The sequence below is a fragment of the Nicotiana tomentosiformis genome, chromosome 4, assembly GCF_000390325.3.
Source record: "Nicotiana tomentosiformis chromosome 4, ASM39032v3, whole genome shotgun sequence".
Classification (NCBI taxonomy): Eukaryota; Viridiplantae; Streptophyta; class Magnoliopsida; order Solanales; family Solanaceae; genus Nicotiana; species Nicotiana tomentosiformis.
In genome coordinates this window covers 103179789-103196570 of record NC_090815.1, presented here as the reverse complement: position 1 = coordinate 103196570, position 16782 = coordinate 103179789, and the positions used below count along the sequence as shown (strand labels likewise).

Below are 16782 nucleotides of genomic sequence, written 5' to 3'. Positions count from 1 at the left end.
TTCTTGAAATGTTTAGATAGGCTTTTGGGGAAAGGGAAAGGATGTGTATCGTATCCGATTGTCATGCAAGAATATTGAGGGGTGCTTCGGTTGTGTATCCAGAGGTATCTCACTATGTATGCATCTTCCATCTTTGGAATAACATAAAGAAGCAGTTCAAGAAGAACCATGACCGACTGAGGGAAGTATTTGTTTGCAATGGCTAGAGCATACAAAACTGAAGATTTTAATCGCCTCATGCAAGATATGGACAACAATGATAAGAGGGCAAGGGATTACCTGTTCCAAGTAGGTTATGAAAAATGGTCCATAACGCATTCCACTGTTAATAGATTTATGGTGATAACTTCAAATACTGCCGAGTCACTCAATGCAAGAAATAGAGAGGCAAGAGAGCTACCAATCATGAGTTTTCTAGATTACATGATGAATTTAGTTATGGAATGGAATAATACAAATAGAATGACTACAATGAGTACATTTACTGGCCTAGGAAAAAAATATAATGAAGTACTAAAGGAAAATCGCAGTTTGTCGCAGAAGATGACGGTAAATATTCTTTTATCATGTCTTACTTCATACACCTGAATAACATACTTTGACAAAAATGCATTAATACTTGTTGTACACTTGTTTTACTAATGATATCTATTTAAATTTAGGTGAGGCCTTGAACCGATTATATATATGTAGTGATAAATACTGAACAAAGGCGGAACATAGTCTGCATGCAAAAAAGGGAATGCTCGTGCAAATGATTTCAAGTGGATGAGATTCCTTGTCCACATGGTATGGCAGTATTGGACTACACACACATAAAAGTACCCAAATATTGTTCTGCCTATTACACCAAGGAATACTTCAAGAAGACATATGAAGTTCCAGTTAATCCACTTCTAGATGAGACTACATGGGACCTTCCAATAGAGGAATGTGGTCCTACCACCGATAGCGAATGTGAAATCAGGAAGACCGACAAAGTCGTGACGCAATGAACTTTATGAATATATGTATACTGAAACAGTTATCTGTGGACTGTGTAAAAAATAAGGACACAATAGAAGAACATGCAGGAATGCTCGAGACAACTAGTAGATGTTGCTATAATGATTTAGTGTTTTGTTACTTTTTTCCTTGTGAATGTTACAATTAGAATATTGAAAAAATAATGAGATTTGCAATCAGATTCTCTCTGATGTATGAACAAAGATACTACTTTTGTCATAATGAAAGTATTGGTAGAAGTTTTATTCCAAATACTATCAAATTGATATTTGTATCCTTTAAGCTGTTATTCTGCTTGCCAAAAATTGTGCATGTATAAAAAATATGTTTATACAATATAGACTGTCACTATATAAAACAATATATAAATAGACTGCCACTATACGAAAAATATACAAAATAGACTGCCACTATATAAAATATATACAAAAATACTATCACTATATAAAAAATATACAAGGTATATTATCACTATACAAAATATATACAAAATAGACTGTCACTATACAATATACAAAATAGACCGTCACTATACAATTTATATACAAATAGACCTACTATATAAAAAATATATATAATAGATGTCAGTATACAAAAAAGACTGTCACTATATAAAAAATATACAAAATAGATGTCACTGTACAAAATATATACAAAAAAGACTGTCACTATACAAAAAATATATAAAATAGATGTAACTATACAAAATATATACAAAAAGACTGTCACTATACAAAAAATATACTAAATAGACTATCACCTTATAATTTATATACAATAGACTGTCACTATATAAAAAATATACTAAGTAGACTATCACTATACAAAATAGACTGTCACTATACAAAAAATATAAAAAAAATAAACTGTCACTATACAATTTATATACAGTTTAGCTGCCCCAAAACTTCATTCACAAAACTGCCTATGACAACCTAGCAACACCATCTAAATTTGCAAAATCTGTCGAAATAGATTAAAACTGTAGATATTACAAAACTACAAAAAACTTAAAACTTTCAAAATTTCACTATTAACTGAAAACAAATAAGTCGCAATTAAAAGTAATATTCAACATTAGCATTTCAAACATATTGTTCAAAAACATCCCAAACAAAAAGTATAAAATGTGTTATAACTATGCAACTGTATCCAATAATAAGACAATATCATAACCAAAATACTTCATCTTAAACTACATGTGAATTTTTCACTAAACTTTCCCAAACTACTTCATCTTTCCCTTCAACTTGCCCTTTTTCTTGATATCCTTCAATGTTTCGTCATTACCAACGGTATGCGACTTTCCTTTTTTCTTGTTATCCTTCAAAGCCTTGTCATCACTAACGGCATGCGACTTGCCCTTTTTCTTGTTATCCTTCAAAGCCTCGTCATCACCAATGGCATGTGACTTCTCCTTTTTTGCCGGATCCTTCAATCTACCAGTAGACTCGTCATAACTAACTGCACGTGCTCTTTGTTTATTCACTCCATAATCCCAGAGCAATATACCATATCGGTTCCGTATCCCATCACTATCAATAGCTTTAGGAATACTGTTGCCTTGAACACATACAAGGGCGCACATAAATGTTGAATAAGTTAGTATAATATCCAAATAGGAATTCATGTACAAAAATGAATAAGAATTAGAGATATTCAATAATAATTTACGTGTTATCTTGCATTGGCAACCCACCAACGACATGAATCTCAAAAGGATCAATGGCGGGAATTCCCATAGGATTCTCCTTTGTGTTCCAGAAACCAATACGATGAAAGAAATATAGGAGCAACACTAAGTATGTCTCAATTGATCTCCGAACTACACTATTCTGCTGTACGCCACTCATGGAATCATATACATAAATGCGCAGATATTTGAGTGGCAGTCTCGCCAATATCCAGTGTCACTTATTAGACAGATTTATAGGGAAAAGGACTTCATCAATAGTATACCAAGGAACGTTACATCTTAAAAAATACCCAAGTATATACTCAACAATTGGATCTGTTTCAATAATCAAATTCATGTCTCTGTTTTTCTCCAAAAACTCTTTGTACAAATTCCAAATCAAGTAGTTAAACCAATAGTCGGTAGTTGTGAATCTTACTGGAACATCAGCACCGTACTTCCATTTCTTTCTCAAATAGTAAAAAATAACATTAATATATATGCTGAAATATGAAGAATAAAAAAAATTATATTATAAGAAAACTAAAATGTATATTTTATGTATAAACCGATCATACATTTTACTGAAGATACTACAAATATACATAAAAGATACTCTTCCAAGTTGATACTTTTCTATTCCCATTATTGTTCTAGTTCTTTCTTCTGCCTACTATCCAAGGGTTACCAAGTCCCATTTCTCATTTTATTATAGATAGAATCTATCTGTAATTGCAACATGGATAAAAGAAAAAAAATAGCATTTATGTTAACAAATTAATATAAATAAACTGAAAATGTGAAGAACCATTATAGTGTTGACTTACTGAATCATACAGGGGTAGGTCGTGATATGCAGATGTGAAGAACCATTTTTTTCCTCTAATAGTATCAACTCCAAATTCAAAAATTTTATTTAGCTTATTGTAAATCTATGTCCCTGATAAATCATGATAAAAAGATATGATTCATAACACAAAACAAGAAAAATAAAGAGAAAAAAAAGCAGAAAAAACTGAAACATAAAACTTACAACGCATTAGTCCTTAAGCCTCTATTGATAAAATTGTTCCACTTACACAATATTCTGAAATCAACAGGATTGTCAACATTTCCCTGAAAAGGATACTTTATAGTAAAGATGGACTTATTTGGCTTATTTGTCAAGATGGGCTCCTTTGACTTAGTTGGTTTATTTAGAGCAACTTAGATGGTGCCACCAGAGTCAAATGTGTTCCTGAATGATGGTTTCATGACCCCTACTGGTTTCCTTTTTCTAGGGATCATTTCAGGTGTGTCATGATCAACAATAACTATACGATCTTCCTCCATAGTAGCAACATTTTTCTCCACTCCTAAACAATCACCATGTACAATATTTTGATCAAAATACTTTTGGGTAATTGCAGTTATTTGATCCTCGACATCGCTAGTCCAGCCATTGTCCTCACCAACTTCCTCACAACTATTTTTACCAATAACTTGTACATAATCCTCCACCAAGCCCCCCATATTAGCAGTATGTTTCTTCACTTCTGCAATATTAACTACGCTATCACCATCTACATTATTTTGTCACAAAACTTCTGGGTGATTGCAGTGATTTCAGACTTGGCATCCTTAATCCAGGCTTCGTCATCACCAACTCCTTCATTACTTTTACCCGCTCCTATAGAATCCTTCACCACACCCCCATAGCATCAACAATTTGCTCTAAACTTACTTTAGTGCCAACATTTTTCTTTACAACTTCCTCACTGCCAATATTTTTCTCCATAACTTTCTCACTACCAAAAGTATTCTCTGCAACTTCCTTATCACCAAAATAATCATTATGAATATCACTAGTATCATGATGGCCATGACTATCATGATGGTCGTCGTCTTTTCTATCACCCTGTTCAGGAAAAATATACAAAAAGTTGTTAAAATTAAAGTAATAGGTAAAAATAATAAATAAGCATAGTCATGAGAATTCCTTTGAAGCATCGCGTTCACCTAGAGCTTTAAAACCCTTTTCAAATGAGGAAATCATTAACTTCTGCAAAGATGAAACCTTCCCGTTTACCTATAAAAAGAAAAGGTGAAACCGAATTTCAATTGAGTTGGCAGAACTGTTCAAAACCAAAATAGAATTGTACCTTGTTGATTTCACTTCTTAGAAGTGACAGCTCATTGTCACTTGAACTCACATTACTGGAATGTGAATCCGGATTGTTTATAGGTTGTGATTCCAGCTTATTTTTGGGATGTGGATCTGGATTATTTATAGGTTGTGATTCCAGCTTATTTTTGGGCTGCTTCTTAGCATTTTTTTTAGGTCGAGTGTTGAAATCATCAACATCGTCTCTTGGATTAACTTCACGCACAACACCAGATTCGATATCCATCTCATTTTTATCTTCATATACCAAACAATATCATGCAATTAAAGCCTTATTTGTTCAATATTTGTTGGAGCAATGTTACCAAACACCAACTACAAATAAAAAAATAATAATTTAGCAATCATGAAATTTTGAAAAAACAAAAGACAACCATTATATAATTTGCAAAAACTACACATCATATAGTTAATTGATATTATGTATATTAAAGGTATAAAAAATATATCAGAAATGTATAATTTAGATATAAAAAATGTATAATTTATGTATCAGAAGTAAATTCATATACATTGCTACAAAATGTTGTAAACTAAATAAAAATATTTTTTACCTGCTCATGACTTAAAAGAAATTTTTTTTTCCTCAACCTCCTGAAGGTCACCTTCTTCTTTACAGTTCAGTTTAGTATGCGTGACAGAAGATCTCCAATCCGGTAAGCAAGGTTTTTGTGAGTATAGGGGCAACATTCATAAAACCAACACTGGAATGCCAAAGAAAAACTACCATATCGGGACATATCTCTCCTACTATGAACCTTATCCTTCATTGACTCCAACGTAGCATTGAAAACTACTTTTCCCTAAGGGAATGTCTCAAAATCACTAGATTCAACCAACGAAAAATCATCCTTTATTATGAAATCGTCATTCGTAATTGAAAATAGGAAATTGTGAATGAAATACAATACTGCAATCTTTAATGCGTCCTCATCAGATTTCCATATTTTTTTAAAGAAATAGTTAGTCAATAATTTCTTAGACACTTTCGACATGCTTGGAAAGTACAATTCCATCAACCGACTCGATTTGACAAATTCATAATCCTTATTGGGATCACCATTACACTTTAAAACTGTGATGGTACAAAATTCTACAAGTCCAAAGCGCAACTTGGTGCTATTCACTTTAATCTATAACTTATCATCTTTAGGTGACACCACTTTCCTAAGCAATAGTGAATGTATAAGTTGATTCTGTATTGTTTAACCAAAAATAAATTTCTCGGTCAAAGTCAATAACTAGAAGAAATCGGGTTACTGATAACCAAGATTTACTTCACTTTCCCAATAATTTTGGAAGAATAGATCAAAGAATGAAAATGATTGACAAAGGAAAATAAGAAATGAACTGATAATCACTCCCCAAAATTAAGGCTAAAGCTTGGAGAATAAAGCAAAGAATAATAGTGTAGATTTCGATAATAATCATAATTTGCCCTTACAAAATGATATTTTTGTCCTTATATAAGAGCATACAATTATTCGTAACTTGCCCTTACAAAATGAGATTTCTGTCCTTATATAAGAGCATACAATTATAACGGTTCCCATACTTAATTTGGGCTCACTACTGGTATTAATTGTATTGATTGCCCGTTACCATATGTTACCGTAACGCATATATTTAGGACTAAAGATTCCTTGTAACTGTACCGATTTTCCTCTTCATATTTATATCAAGTTCGTCTATCTTCCCTTCTTTGTAGCTTTCATTCATTTTGCTCCTATTTCTCCTTTAATAACTGCCAGGCCCGGTTCTTTCCTCAATGTAATCCCTTGGGTGTGTCTCCCCTGCCTTTTCTGCATTCTTTAATTCGTTTAATTAAGAGTGTCACTTATCCTTACATCGATGTTCTACATGTCATGCCCCGTAAGCTTGTTGATAGTCCACGTGTCATATCATTTTTCCACCAATACAGATAGTCCCCCCACTTTCTAAATATTCTTAACTGAATATTCTGAAAGTGGTAATTTTTTCTGGCAGGAAGTCTTTTTCGCCGTTTCTCGAGTATCATTATGCCTCATTCAGAATCGATGCGACATATGTCACATTCATTTAATGCACATGCCACGTGGCTTCTTATGATTAGATCTACACTTTCTCAATGCTTTTTAGGGTTTTTTCTGCGGCTGCATCAGTCACGAAGTGACGATTCCATTATGACGCTTCATAATGACCAATTTTAATGACGTTTGCATCTCCTTATAAATACTTCATTCTTTTTATTTTCTTGAAACCTTCTTCCTTCTTTATCTATTACCTTAGCCCTTCTTCGTATCTCTGTAACTTTATTCTGTATTTCCATTATTAAACATGTCTTCATCAAACCAGACCCTCGCAAAGTTGTGATCGTTGACTAACTTGCTCCTTCTACTGCTTCTACTAGAAGTAGGAGAGGTGGTAGGCTTCGTAGTCTCAGTTCGTTATCTAATTGCGGTTCCTCTTCTCAAAGTAGTTCTGCCAAGCCATCATTTTCTAGACTAGGGCTCCTCTAACCCTTAGATCTTCTTCCAGAAATAGGGACCTGAATGAACCTGTGCGTGAACCTACTGTTGCTGAGATTGTTCCTTAATAATTTTCTTTTGTAACAGACCGTGAGACCATGAGAAATCGAGTCTCTTCTATAGCTTCCATTAACCTTGCTGAACTTTATTCAAGTTTAATCACTCCCGGTCTTCTTTCCTTAGTTTGATGAGAATGTCATTGAAAACCAGATTTTCCAGTTTTAATCCCTAATTCTAACCAAAGAATCACCTCTTACCATGCCGGTTTTTCTTTTGTTTATACTTTATACCTACCCTTTTAATTTAGGGTCTAATCTTCCCATTGATCCATTGATCATCGAGTTTGTCATTATTTTAACGTGTTCCTTGGACATATTGGTCCCATCGTATGGAGGGCTATAACATGTATTCGTTATTTGTTAGATTTGATTTCCGTCCCTTTTACCTTTCGTCACTTACTTCATCTTTACTCCCCCAAGTTATTTTGTGAAGGAGTCTTTTCCCTCTTGTCTAGAAGTAAAAGAGTATTAGTTAGCCTCGAGGATGATCAGGACCGTGGCTGGTACACCCGCTTTGTTGCTGCCCCCACTAGTGGGTTAGTGGGTCAAGAAAATATCCCTTTTCTAGAAAAATAGAACTTTGCACGTAAGTTTTTTTATATGTCTTAAATTCTTTCATGTAACCATATACCCATTTTATTAGCAACCATTGAAGTCTTTGAAGAAATTCATGACTTCCGTGCTTGGGTAGAAAAGATGTTGTCTGCTGCTCTTATGGACAAACGATTTTGAAAATTTCTTTTGTCACAACCCAATTTCTCCTATAGGCCATGATGACGCCCAACTCTGCCGTTACGCAAGCCAACGGTGAATTAGTCATGTATTTATTCTTTTTAAAAATTCCAGCGTAGTCGACTTTTATTTTATTAAGTGAATGAGAAGTGAAAAATTTAATAAAGTACAACGAAAACTAATTAAAGAGCAAATATAGTGAAATAAATGCTCAAAAGCCATAAAGTGTCTACTTGCATATTTTCAAGACCTGGTGTTATAAGTGTATGAGCAACTAGTAGAATATACAAAATACTAAGTTACTGTCTGAAATAGGATAGACAAAATGTAAATACAAAAGAGAGACTGCGGGTGCTGTAGAACGACGTTAGAGAGCAGCTAACCACTAAGCCTCGGGGTAACAGGGGTGCACATCGGGATGATTGCCAGATGCACCTGCCTCAGATCCTTCACGATTAGTGCAGAAGTGTAGCGTGAGTACATAAACAACATGTATCCAATAAGTATCCAGTCTAACCTCGAAGAACTAGTGACGAGGGGTCGACATTGACACTTACTATAGGTCAATAATATAATACAGAAATTCTAAATAGGCATGGAATATGTGAATAATAAAATAACACAAAAGCAAGCAACAAATAAATGATTCTTTAACTAATTGTAAATTCCAAAATCTCCATCTAACACATACTAATTCCAAATCAATTTCGGTCATTAAATAAATTATAACCTCATAAGCCATAGCATAATATCAAGTGTAATCGGGCTCCGAGTATTATCACGCATGATTTATGCCGAGGTCATACGGCCCTATCCAAAATACTATATGCACTGTCGATGGTCAAACGACACGAACCATTGATGTATCTATTATACTGCCGAGGCAAACGGTCCGCTCCCATGAGAGTAGAGAAGTATACCTAGCTCGAGGAAGTACTTGCGACGCGAGAGGACATGGATTTCTCAGAGTTATTATATATTTCCTCAATTCTTCCCAAAAATAAGAAATCTAAATATGAAATTTGCAACTTTAAAATCCTTAGCCTCAACTCTACTCAAAACGATTAATATGCATAATAAACACAATGGTAAAATTAAGGCATGATGTGGATCTAAGACTACCCGGACATATCATGGAATATAGCTACGCACAGACTCTCATCACCTAGTGCGTACGTAGCTCCCCACACAAATAGTACACAACAAGATACACCTAAGGGTTTGAGTTCTCTCTTACAAGGTTAGGCAAGAGATTTACCTTGTTCTCAAGCTCACTTTTGGTCCACAAATCCACCCTAAATCCTCAACTTGTTGCCAAACGACCCGAAACTAGCCAAATATTATATAAGTTAATCACTTTACACTCACAAGTTCATAATATAACTATTAGAGTAATTACCCAACCCAAATTGAAAGATTCCTAAAATTTACCCCTGGGCCCACGTGCCCGAATTCCGGAACGCACCTGCTGAAAATCCATCGCAGGTGCAGTCCTCGCTCGATGCCGCTTCTGTGGAGAAGCATGCGCTCCTATGGAGCTGGACCACATCTGCGCACATGCGCCTGCGGAAGGCTTAGCCCGCACCTGCGGCCATTTCTCTCGCACCTGCGAGCTCGTAGGTGCGGAAAGCCCTCGCTTCTGCGACCACTGGGAAGATTGCTCTAGGCCGCTTCTGCGGTCAATGGGTTGCTTCCGCGGTCTATGGGCCGCTTCCATGAGGTCGCACATGCGGCCAAAACCTCGCAGGTGCGAACGCACCAGAACTGGGGCACCAACAGCTCCCCCAAGTCAAATTCTGAGTCCGATTCTAATCTGTTTTGCATCCGGGGCCCCCAGGACCCCATCCAATCACACTCACACATCCAAAAACATAACACAGACCCACTCTAACGCCAAATAACATCTCAAAATATGAATCGGATGACAAAATGCATGAATCAAATTATGAAACTCAAAAACTTGTAGAAACACTTTCGCGCGCCCGATTCCTATTAAATCAACTCGGAATGACGCAAATTTTGCGTGCAAGTCATAAATTACCATACGAAGCTATTCCCAGGATCAAAATCCCAAACGAACCTCGATAACCCAAAATCTTACTTCAAACCAAATTTAAAGAACTTGAAAACCTTTAGTGCACCAACTTTCAATACTAAGCGCCGAAACACTCCCGGGTCATCCAAAACTCGATCCGGACATACACTAAAGTCAAAATTCATCATACAAACCTATTAGGACCCTCAAATTCCTGTTCCGAAATTGTTTACTCAAAACGTTGAATCAAGTCAAACTTAACCTTTTGAAGCCAATTTTAAGGGACTAAGTGTTCCGATTTCAACCCGAACCCTTCCAAACACGAACTAATCATCCTCGCAAGTCATAAAACAGTAAAAGCACATACGAGGAGTCTTATTTAGGGGAACAAAGATCTAGAAAGCAAAATGACTGGCCAGGTCGTTATATTCTCCACTTCTTAAACAAACATTCGTCCTCGAACAGGTCTAGGATCATACCTGGAGTGCCGAATAAGTGCGGATATCTGCTCCGCATGTACTCCTCGATCTCCCAAGTTGCCTCCTTGATTGGTTGACCCCTCCACTGAACATTTATCGTAGAAATCCTCTTGGATATCAACTGGCAAACCTGCCTGTCAACAATGGCAACTGGCTTCTCCTCATAACCCAGGCTCTCATCTAGCTGAACCATGCTGTAGTTTAACACATGCAACCTGTCGGCATGATACTTTCGGAGCAGACACATGGAAAATCAGATGAATTCCTGATAGACTGGGAGGCAAAGCAAGTTCATAAGCAACCTCCCCAACTGGTCGCAACACCTCAAATGGACATACAAACCTTGGGCTCAACTTGCCTTTCTTCCTGAACCTCATGATTCTCTTCATCGGCAAGACTTTCAAGAGAACCTTCTCGCCCACCATAAATGATAAATCTCGTTCCTTCTGATTTGCGTAACTCTTCTGTCTGCACTATGCTGTGCGAAGTCGCTCCTGAATCAACTTCACCTTCTCCAAGGCATCCTTCACCAAATTAGTACCATATAGCCTAGCCTCGCCGGGCTCGAACCGTCCGTTGGGTGAACGGCATCGCCGACCATACAAAGCCTCAAATGAAGCCATCTCAATACTGGACTGATAATTGTTGTTATAAGCAAACTCATCCAAAGGGAAGAATCGATTCCACTGCCCTCCGAAGTCCATCACACATGCTCTGAGCATATCCTCCAAGATCTGAACTGTCCGCTCCAACTGCCCGTCAGTTTGCGGATGAAAGGCTATGCTGAGCTCTACCCGGGTTCCCAACTCACTCTATACCGCCCTCCAGAAATTCGAAGTAAACTGAGGGCCTCTATCTGATATGATGGAAACAGGCACTCCATGCAACCGAACAATCTCCTGAATGTAAATCTGGGCAAATCTCTCTGAAGAATACATAGTCACAACCGAAATGAAGTCTACTGACTAGGTCAACCTGTCGACAATGACCTAATTTGTATCAAACTTCCTCAAGGTCCGTGGCAACCCAACTACGAAGTCTATAGTGATGCACTCCAATTTCCACTCAGGTATAACCATCTGCCGGAGTAGGCCACCTGGCCTCTGATGCTCATACTTAACCTGCTGGCAATTTAGGCACCTTACTACATACTCAACTATTTCCTTCTTCATCCGCCGCCACCAATAATGCTGCCTCAGGTTGCGATACATATTCATAACATCTGGATGAATAGAATACCGAGAACTGTGTGCCTTATTTAGGAACACATAGACGACCCTGGAGTCGTAGAACACCATCCTCACCCATAGTAACCTCCTTGGAACCACCCTATAGTACCAACTCTATGAGAACCAACAAGTGCGGATGATCATACTGACGAGCCTTAAGTTGCTCGAAAAATGAAGACTGAGCGATGACGCATGCAAGAACTCGACTGGGCTTTGAGATATCCAACCTTACAAGTCTGTTAGCCAAGGACTGAATGTCCAAAGCTAATGGCCTCTCCTCTACTGAAATTAATGCCAAACTACCCATACTCTCCTCCTTTCTGCTCAAGGCATACGCAACCACATTCGCCTTTCCCGGATGATATAGGATGGTAATATCATAATCTTTTAGTAACTCAAGCCACCCGCGCTGCCTAAAATTGAGATCCCTCTACTTGAACAAATGCTACAAGCTGTGATGATCGGTGTAAACCTCACAGGACACCCCATAAATATAATGCCTCCAGATCTTGAGAGCATGAACTATAACGGCCAACTCCAAATCGTGTACCGGGTAATTCTTCTCGTGAGGCTTCAGATGACGTGAAGCATATGCAATAACTTGCCCCTCCTGCATTAAAACACAACTCAAGCCAATGCATGCAGCATTGCAATACACACTATACATCCCTGAAATAGAAGGTAACACCAACACCAGTGCTGAAGTCAATACGGTCTTGAGCTTCTGGAAGCTAGCCTAGCAATCATCGGACCATCGGAACGGAGCACCCTTCTGGGTCAAACTAGTCAAAGGAGACGCAATAGATAAGAAGCCCTCCACAAACTGGCGATAATAACATGCTAACCCCAAGAAACTCCTAATCTCGGTCACTGTGGTAGGATGAGGTCAACTCTAAACTGCATCGATCTTCCTGGGATCTACCTTAATACCCTCGCCTGATACAACATGCCCTAAGAATGCCACAGAATCTAACCAGAACTCACACTTAGAGAACTTAACATATAGCTTCTGTTCCTACAAGGTCTGAAGCACCACTCTCAAATGCTGCTCGTGCTCCTCCCTGCTACGTGAGTAGATCAATTTGTCATCAATGAAGACAATGCCAAGCGAGTCAATATATGGCCTGAACATCGGGTTCATCAAATTCATAAATGCCGCTGGGGTGTTAGTCAAGCCGAAGGACATCACTAGGAACTCATAGTGGTCATATCTAGTCCGGAAGGCCTTCTTCGAAACATCTAAATCATGAAACTCCAACTGATGATACCCCGATCTCAAGTCGATCTTAGAGAACACCCTGGCACCCTCCAACTGGTCAAACAAATCATCAATACACGGCAACAAGTACTTGTTCTTAATGGTAACTTTGTTCAACTAGCGATAATCGATGCACATCCGTATAGTCCCATCTTTCTTCTTCACAAATAACACTGGTGCACCCTAAGGCGACACACTCGGTCTGACGAACCCCTTTGCTAGAAACTCCTCAAGCTATTCTTTCAACTCCTTCAACTCTTTCGGAGCCATACGGTACAGTGGAATAGAGATAGGCTGGGTACCTGGAGCCAAATCAATACAGAAATCGATATCACGATCTGGTGGCATGCCTAGAAGATCAGAAGGAAACACATCGGAGAACTCCCGGACCACGGGCACTGAATCAATCGCTAGAGTCTCTGTAGTAGTTTTTCGAACATAATCTAGATAAGCCAAACAACCCTTTTCGACCATGTGTCGAGCCTTCAGAAAAGAGATAACCCTACTAGATGCACTGACAGACTAGCCCTTACACTCCAATCTAGGCAACTGTGGCATCGCCAAGGTAATAGTCTTGGCATGAAAATCAAGGACGACATGATATGGAGACAACCAGTCCATGCCCAGGATGACCTCAAAGTCGGTCATATCAAGCAACAGAAGATCCGCTTTAGTCTCATAACCACAGAAAGTCATGACACAGGACCGATAGATCCGATCCACAACAACAAAATTGCCCATTAGCGTGGACACATATACATGAGCACCCAAGGACTCGCGAGGAACACCTAAAAAATGAGCAAATAGAGATAAAACATATGGATATGTAGACCCTGGATCAAATAGTACCGAAGCATCCCTATCGCAGATAGAAATAATATATGTGATCACGACATCTGAGGCTACTGCATCTGGTCTGACTGGAAAGATATAGAACCTAGATAGAGCGCCGCTTAACTAGACTCCACCTCTAGGACGACTCCTACCCACCTGTCCTCCGCCTTTGGGCGGTCGAACGATTGGTGTGGCAGCTGGTGGTGTAGTCATAGGCTGATAACCTTGTTGTACTGTCTTGCCCTGAAGTCTGGGGCAGAATCTCTTCATATGGCCAGGATCCCCGTACTCGAAACAACCTCTCGGAATGGTGGACTGCTGACCTGAAGTCCGATGGCCTGAATACCCACTGGAGGAGCCTTGAATAGCTGGCGAATGGTAGTAGCTCTTTGGAATAACGCTAAAATAGGGCCGCACTAGAGCATCCTGAGGAGGCGGCGATGCTGGATATGTGGGCCTGCTAGATTGGCCCCTCACAAAATGACCTCTGCCCCCAGACGGAGCACCACTGAACTCTCCAGAATATCGAAACTTCTTGTCCCTCGGCACTTGCTCTCAGCTCCAGTGACGAACACCCTCGATCCTCTAAGCTATCTCCACAACCATCTCGTAAGAGGTCCCCATCTCAATCTCTCGGGGCATAGTGGCCTGGATACCAGAGTGAAATCCCGCAACAAACCTCCATACTCACTCTACATCGGTAGGAAGTATCATAAGTGCATAGTGAGAAAGCTCAGAGAATCTCGCCTCACAGTCAGTCACCGACATCTGACCCTGCTGAGCTGGTCGAACTGCAACTCTTACCTCTGAGAGGGTGGAATATATCTATCTAGAAAGAGGCGTGTGAACTAGTCCCAAGTCAAGAGAGAAGAACCTGCTAGCCTACCGAGAAGATAGGAATGCCACCATCTACGGGCCCTTCCCTCCAGCTGAAAGGTGGTAAAGTCCACCCCGTGCGACTCCAGTATCCTCATGTTGTGCAGTCTATCCCTGCAACTATCAATAAAGTCCTGGGGGTCCTCATGTAGCTCACCTCCAAAGGCAAGATGATTTAGCCTGGACCATATATCCAATAGCTTCTCCAGCTCTCCGGCCATAACTGGTCTGGGCTCAGGTATAGCTGTTGCAACTGGCTGAACCCCGCCCATGGGTAGTGCGCTCGGGGTCTGATATACAGAAGCTTTATGCCCTGGAGCCTGATCGGTATAGGTCTGTGCTTCCCCTACCACCTGAGATGTGGTTGGGTGTGTTGGAAATAAACCAACCTGAGTCATAGAATCCATAAACTACAACATACGGCCCATGACCTCCTAGAATCCTGGCGCGAACATGAAATCCACTAGGTTATCAAAACCTAGGTTTCCTAACTAAACCCATAATTTTTACAAATTTACATGTTAAAATCTACCCACAATCTATGTATTAAACATACATTGGGTAGGAATTACTTACCTTCAATAGCTAGGTGGAAACCCCTCTTCAAAGAACTCCAAAATTTCCCAAGAGATGAGCCAAAATGGCCTAAGTCCCGACATTAAATGAACCTCACTGCCCCAACGATTTTCGCTTCTACAGATCCTGGGGCGCACCTGCGACAACGCACCTGCAGAAAATCCATCGCAGGTGCGATCCTCGCCTAGCTTGGCTAAGTCCACTTATGCGGAGAAGCATGTGCTCTTGCGCTTTCGCTCCTGCAGAGATGGGCCGCATCTATGCGCACACGTCTGCAGAAGGTCTCCCGCTCCTGCGAACCCCGGCCTCTTTGGCCTAGCCTGCACCAGTGAGCTCGCAGGTGTGAGAAGCCCTCCACTTATACGACCACTGAGCAACTTGCTCTAGGCCACTTCTGAGATTAATGGGCTGCTTCCGCGAGGTCACACTTGTAGCCAAAACCTCAAAGTGCGAATGCACCAGAACTGGGGCACCAGCAGCTTCCGAGTCCGATAACCTTTAATGCACTAACTTTCAATATTAACCGCCGAAATGCTCCCGGGTCATCCAAAATCCGATTCGTACTTATGCCCAAGTCCAAAATCAACATACAAACCTATTAGTATCGTTAAATCCCGATTGGGAGTTCGTTTACTCAAAACATTGACTCAAGTCATACTTAACCATTTTAAGCCAATATTAAGGAACTAAATATTCTGATTTCAACCCGAACACTTCCAAACCTGAACTAACCATCCCCGCAAGTCATAAAATAGTAAAAGCACATACGGGGAGTCTCATTTAGAGGAATGGGGATCTATAAAGTAAAACGATCGGTCGGGTCAATACATCTTTCTCAAAAATTTGGTTGGATAGTGAAAACCCACTGTACTTTTCACCCTCATAGTTTTTCTCTTTCTTTTACTAGTTCATATATAAATTTTTCATCATCTTTTTTTTATTAGTGTTTGCTATTCGTGGCATTAGTCCCTCACCTATTGCATCAACCAGACTTTCTGTAAGTCTTGCTCAGGAATGGATTTTGAGTGCTTCTTCCTCCAAGAGGAAAACTTGTAAAGCTTGAGGGTCTGATGTTGAAGAGGAGACAGAAGAAGGTTCTTTGGTGAGAAAACCGCATATCAGAAGACGCGTGGTTTCTGATGGTGAAACCCATGCTTCTCATGATCCTCCATTAAGTTCAATTCCTTTTATACTCATTGATGAGCCAGAAAATACTCCTTTAGAGATTTCTGGTGAAGTCATTGCTAATCCTCCATCCAGTTCTATTGATAGGTTGTTCGCCCATGGCTTTGAGGGTGAAGAAGGCTTCGAGCCTATTTTTTAAAAATTACCTCTCACTTTCCTTCTAGTTCC

General features: G+C 39.3%; 1 protein-coding gene and 1 long non-coding RNA gene across 2 annotated transcripts; one reads left to right on the top strand and one right to left on the bottom strand.

Annotated features, from left to right (window-relative positions):
• Positions 1 to 198: 198 nt before the first annotated feature.
• LOC138910264 (uncharacterized) lies at positions 199 to 995 on the top strand. Its single transcript, XM_070201493.1, has 2 exons — positions 199 to 529; positions 799 to 995. Exons 1-2 carry the CDS (start codon positions 199 to 201, stop codon positions 993 to 995), a joined length of 528 nt encoding a protein of 175 aa, XP_070057594.1.
• A 2726-nt stretch (positions 996 to 3721) lies between these two features.
• On the bottom strand, positions 3722 to 4910 carry LOC104110634 (uncharacterized). Its single transcript, XR_011415818.1, has 3 exons — positions 4822 to 4910; positions 4679 to 4748; positions 3722 to 4577 (listed from the first exon to the last, which is right to left on the bottom strand). It is a non-coding gene; the product is annotated as an uncharacterized lncRNA (long non-coding RNA).
• Between the last annotated feature and the right edge of the window lie 11872 nt (positions 4911 to 16782).

Excerpts from the sequence above, each read along its gene's own strand:
- LOC138910264 (XM_070201493.1), top strand. The coding sequence starts at position 199 with ATGGCTAGAGCATACAAAACTGAAGATTTTAATCGCCTCATGCAAGAT. Across the intron at positions 530-798 it reads AGTACTAAAGGAAAATCGCA|TATTGGACTACACACACATA; the intron begins GTTTGTCGCAGA and ends ATGGTATGGCAG.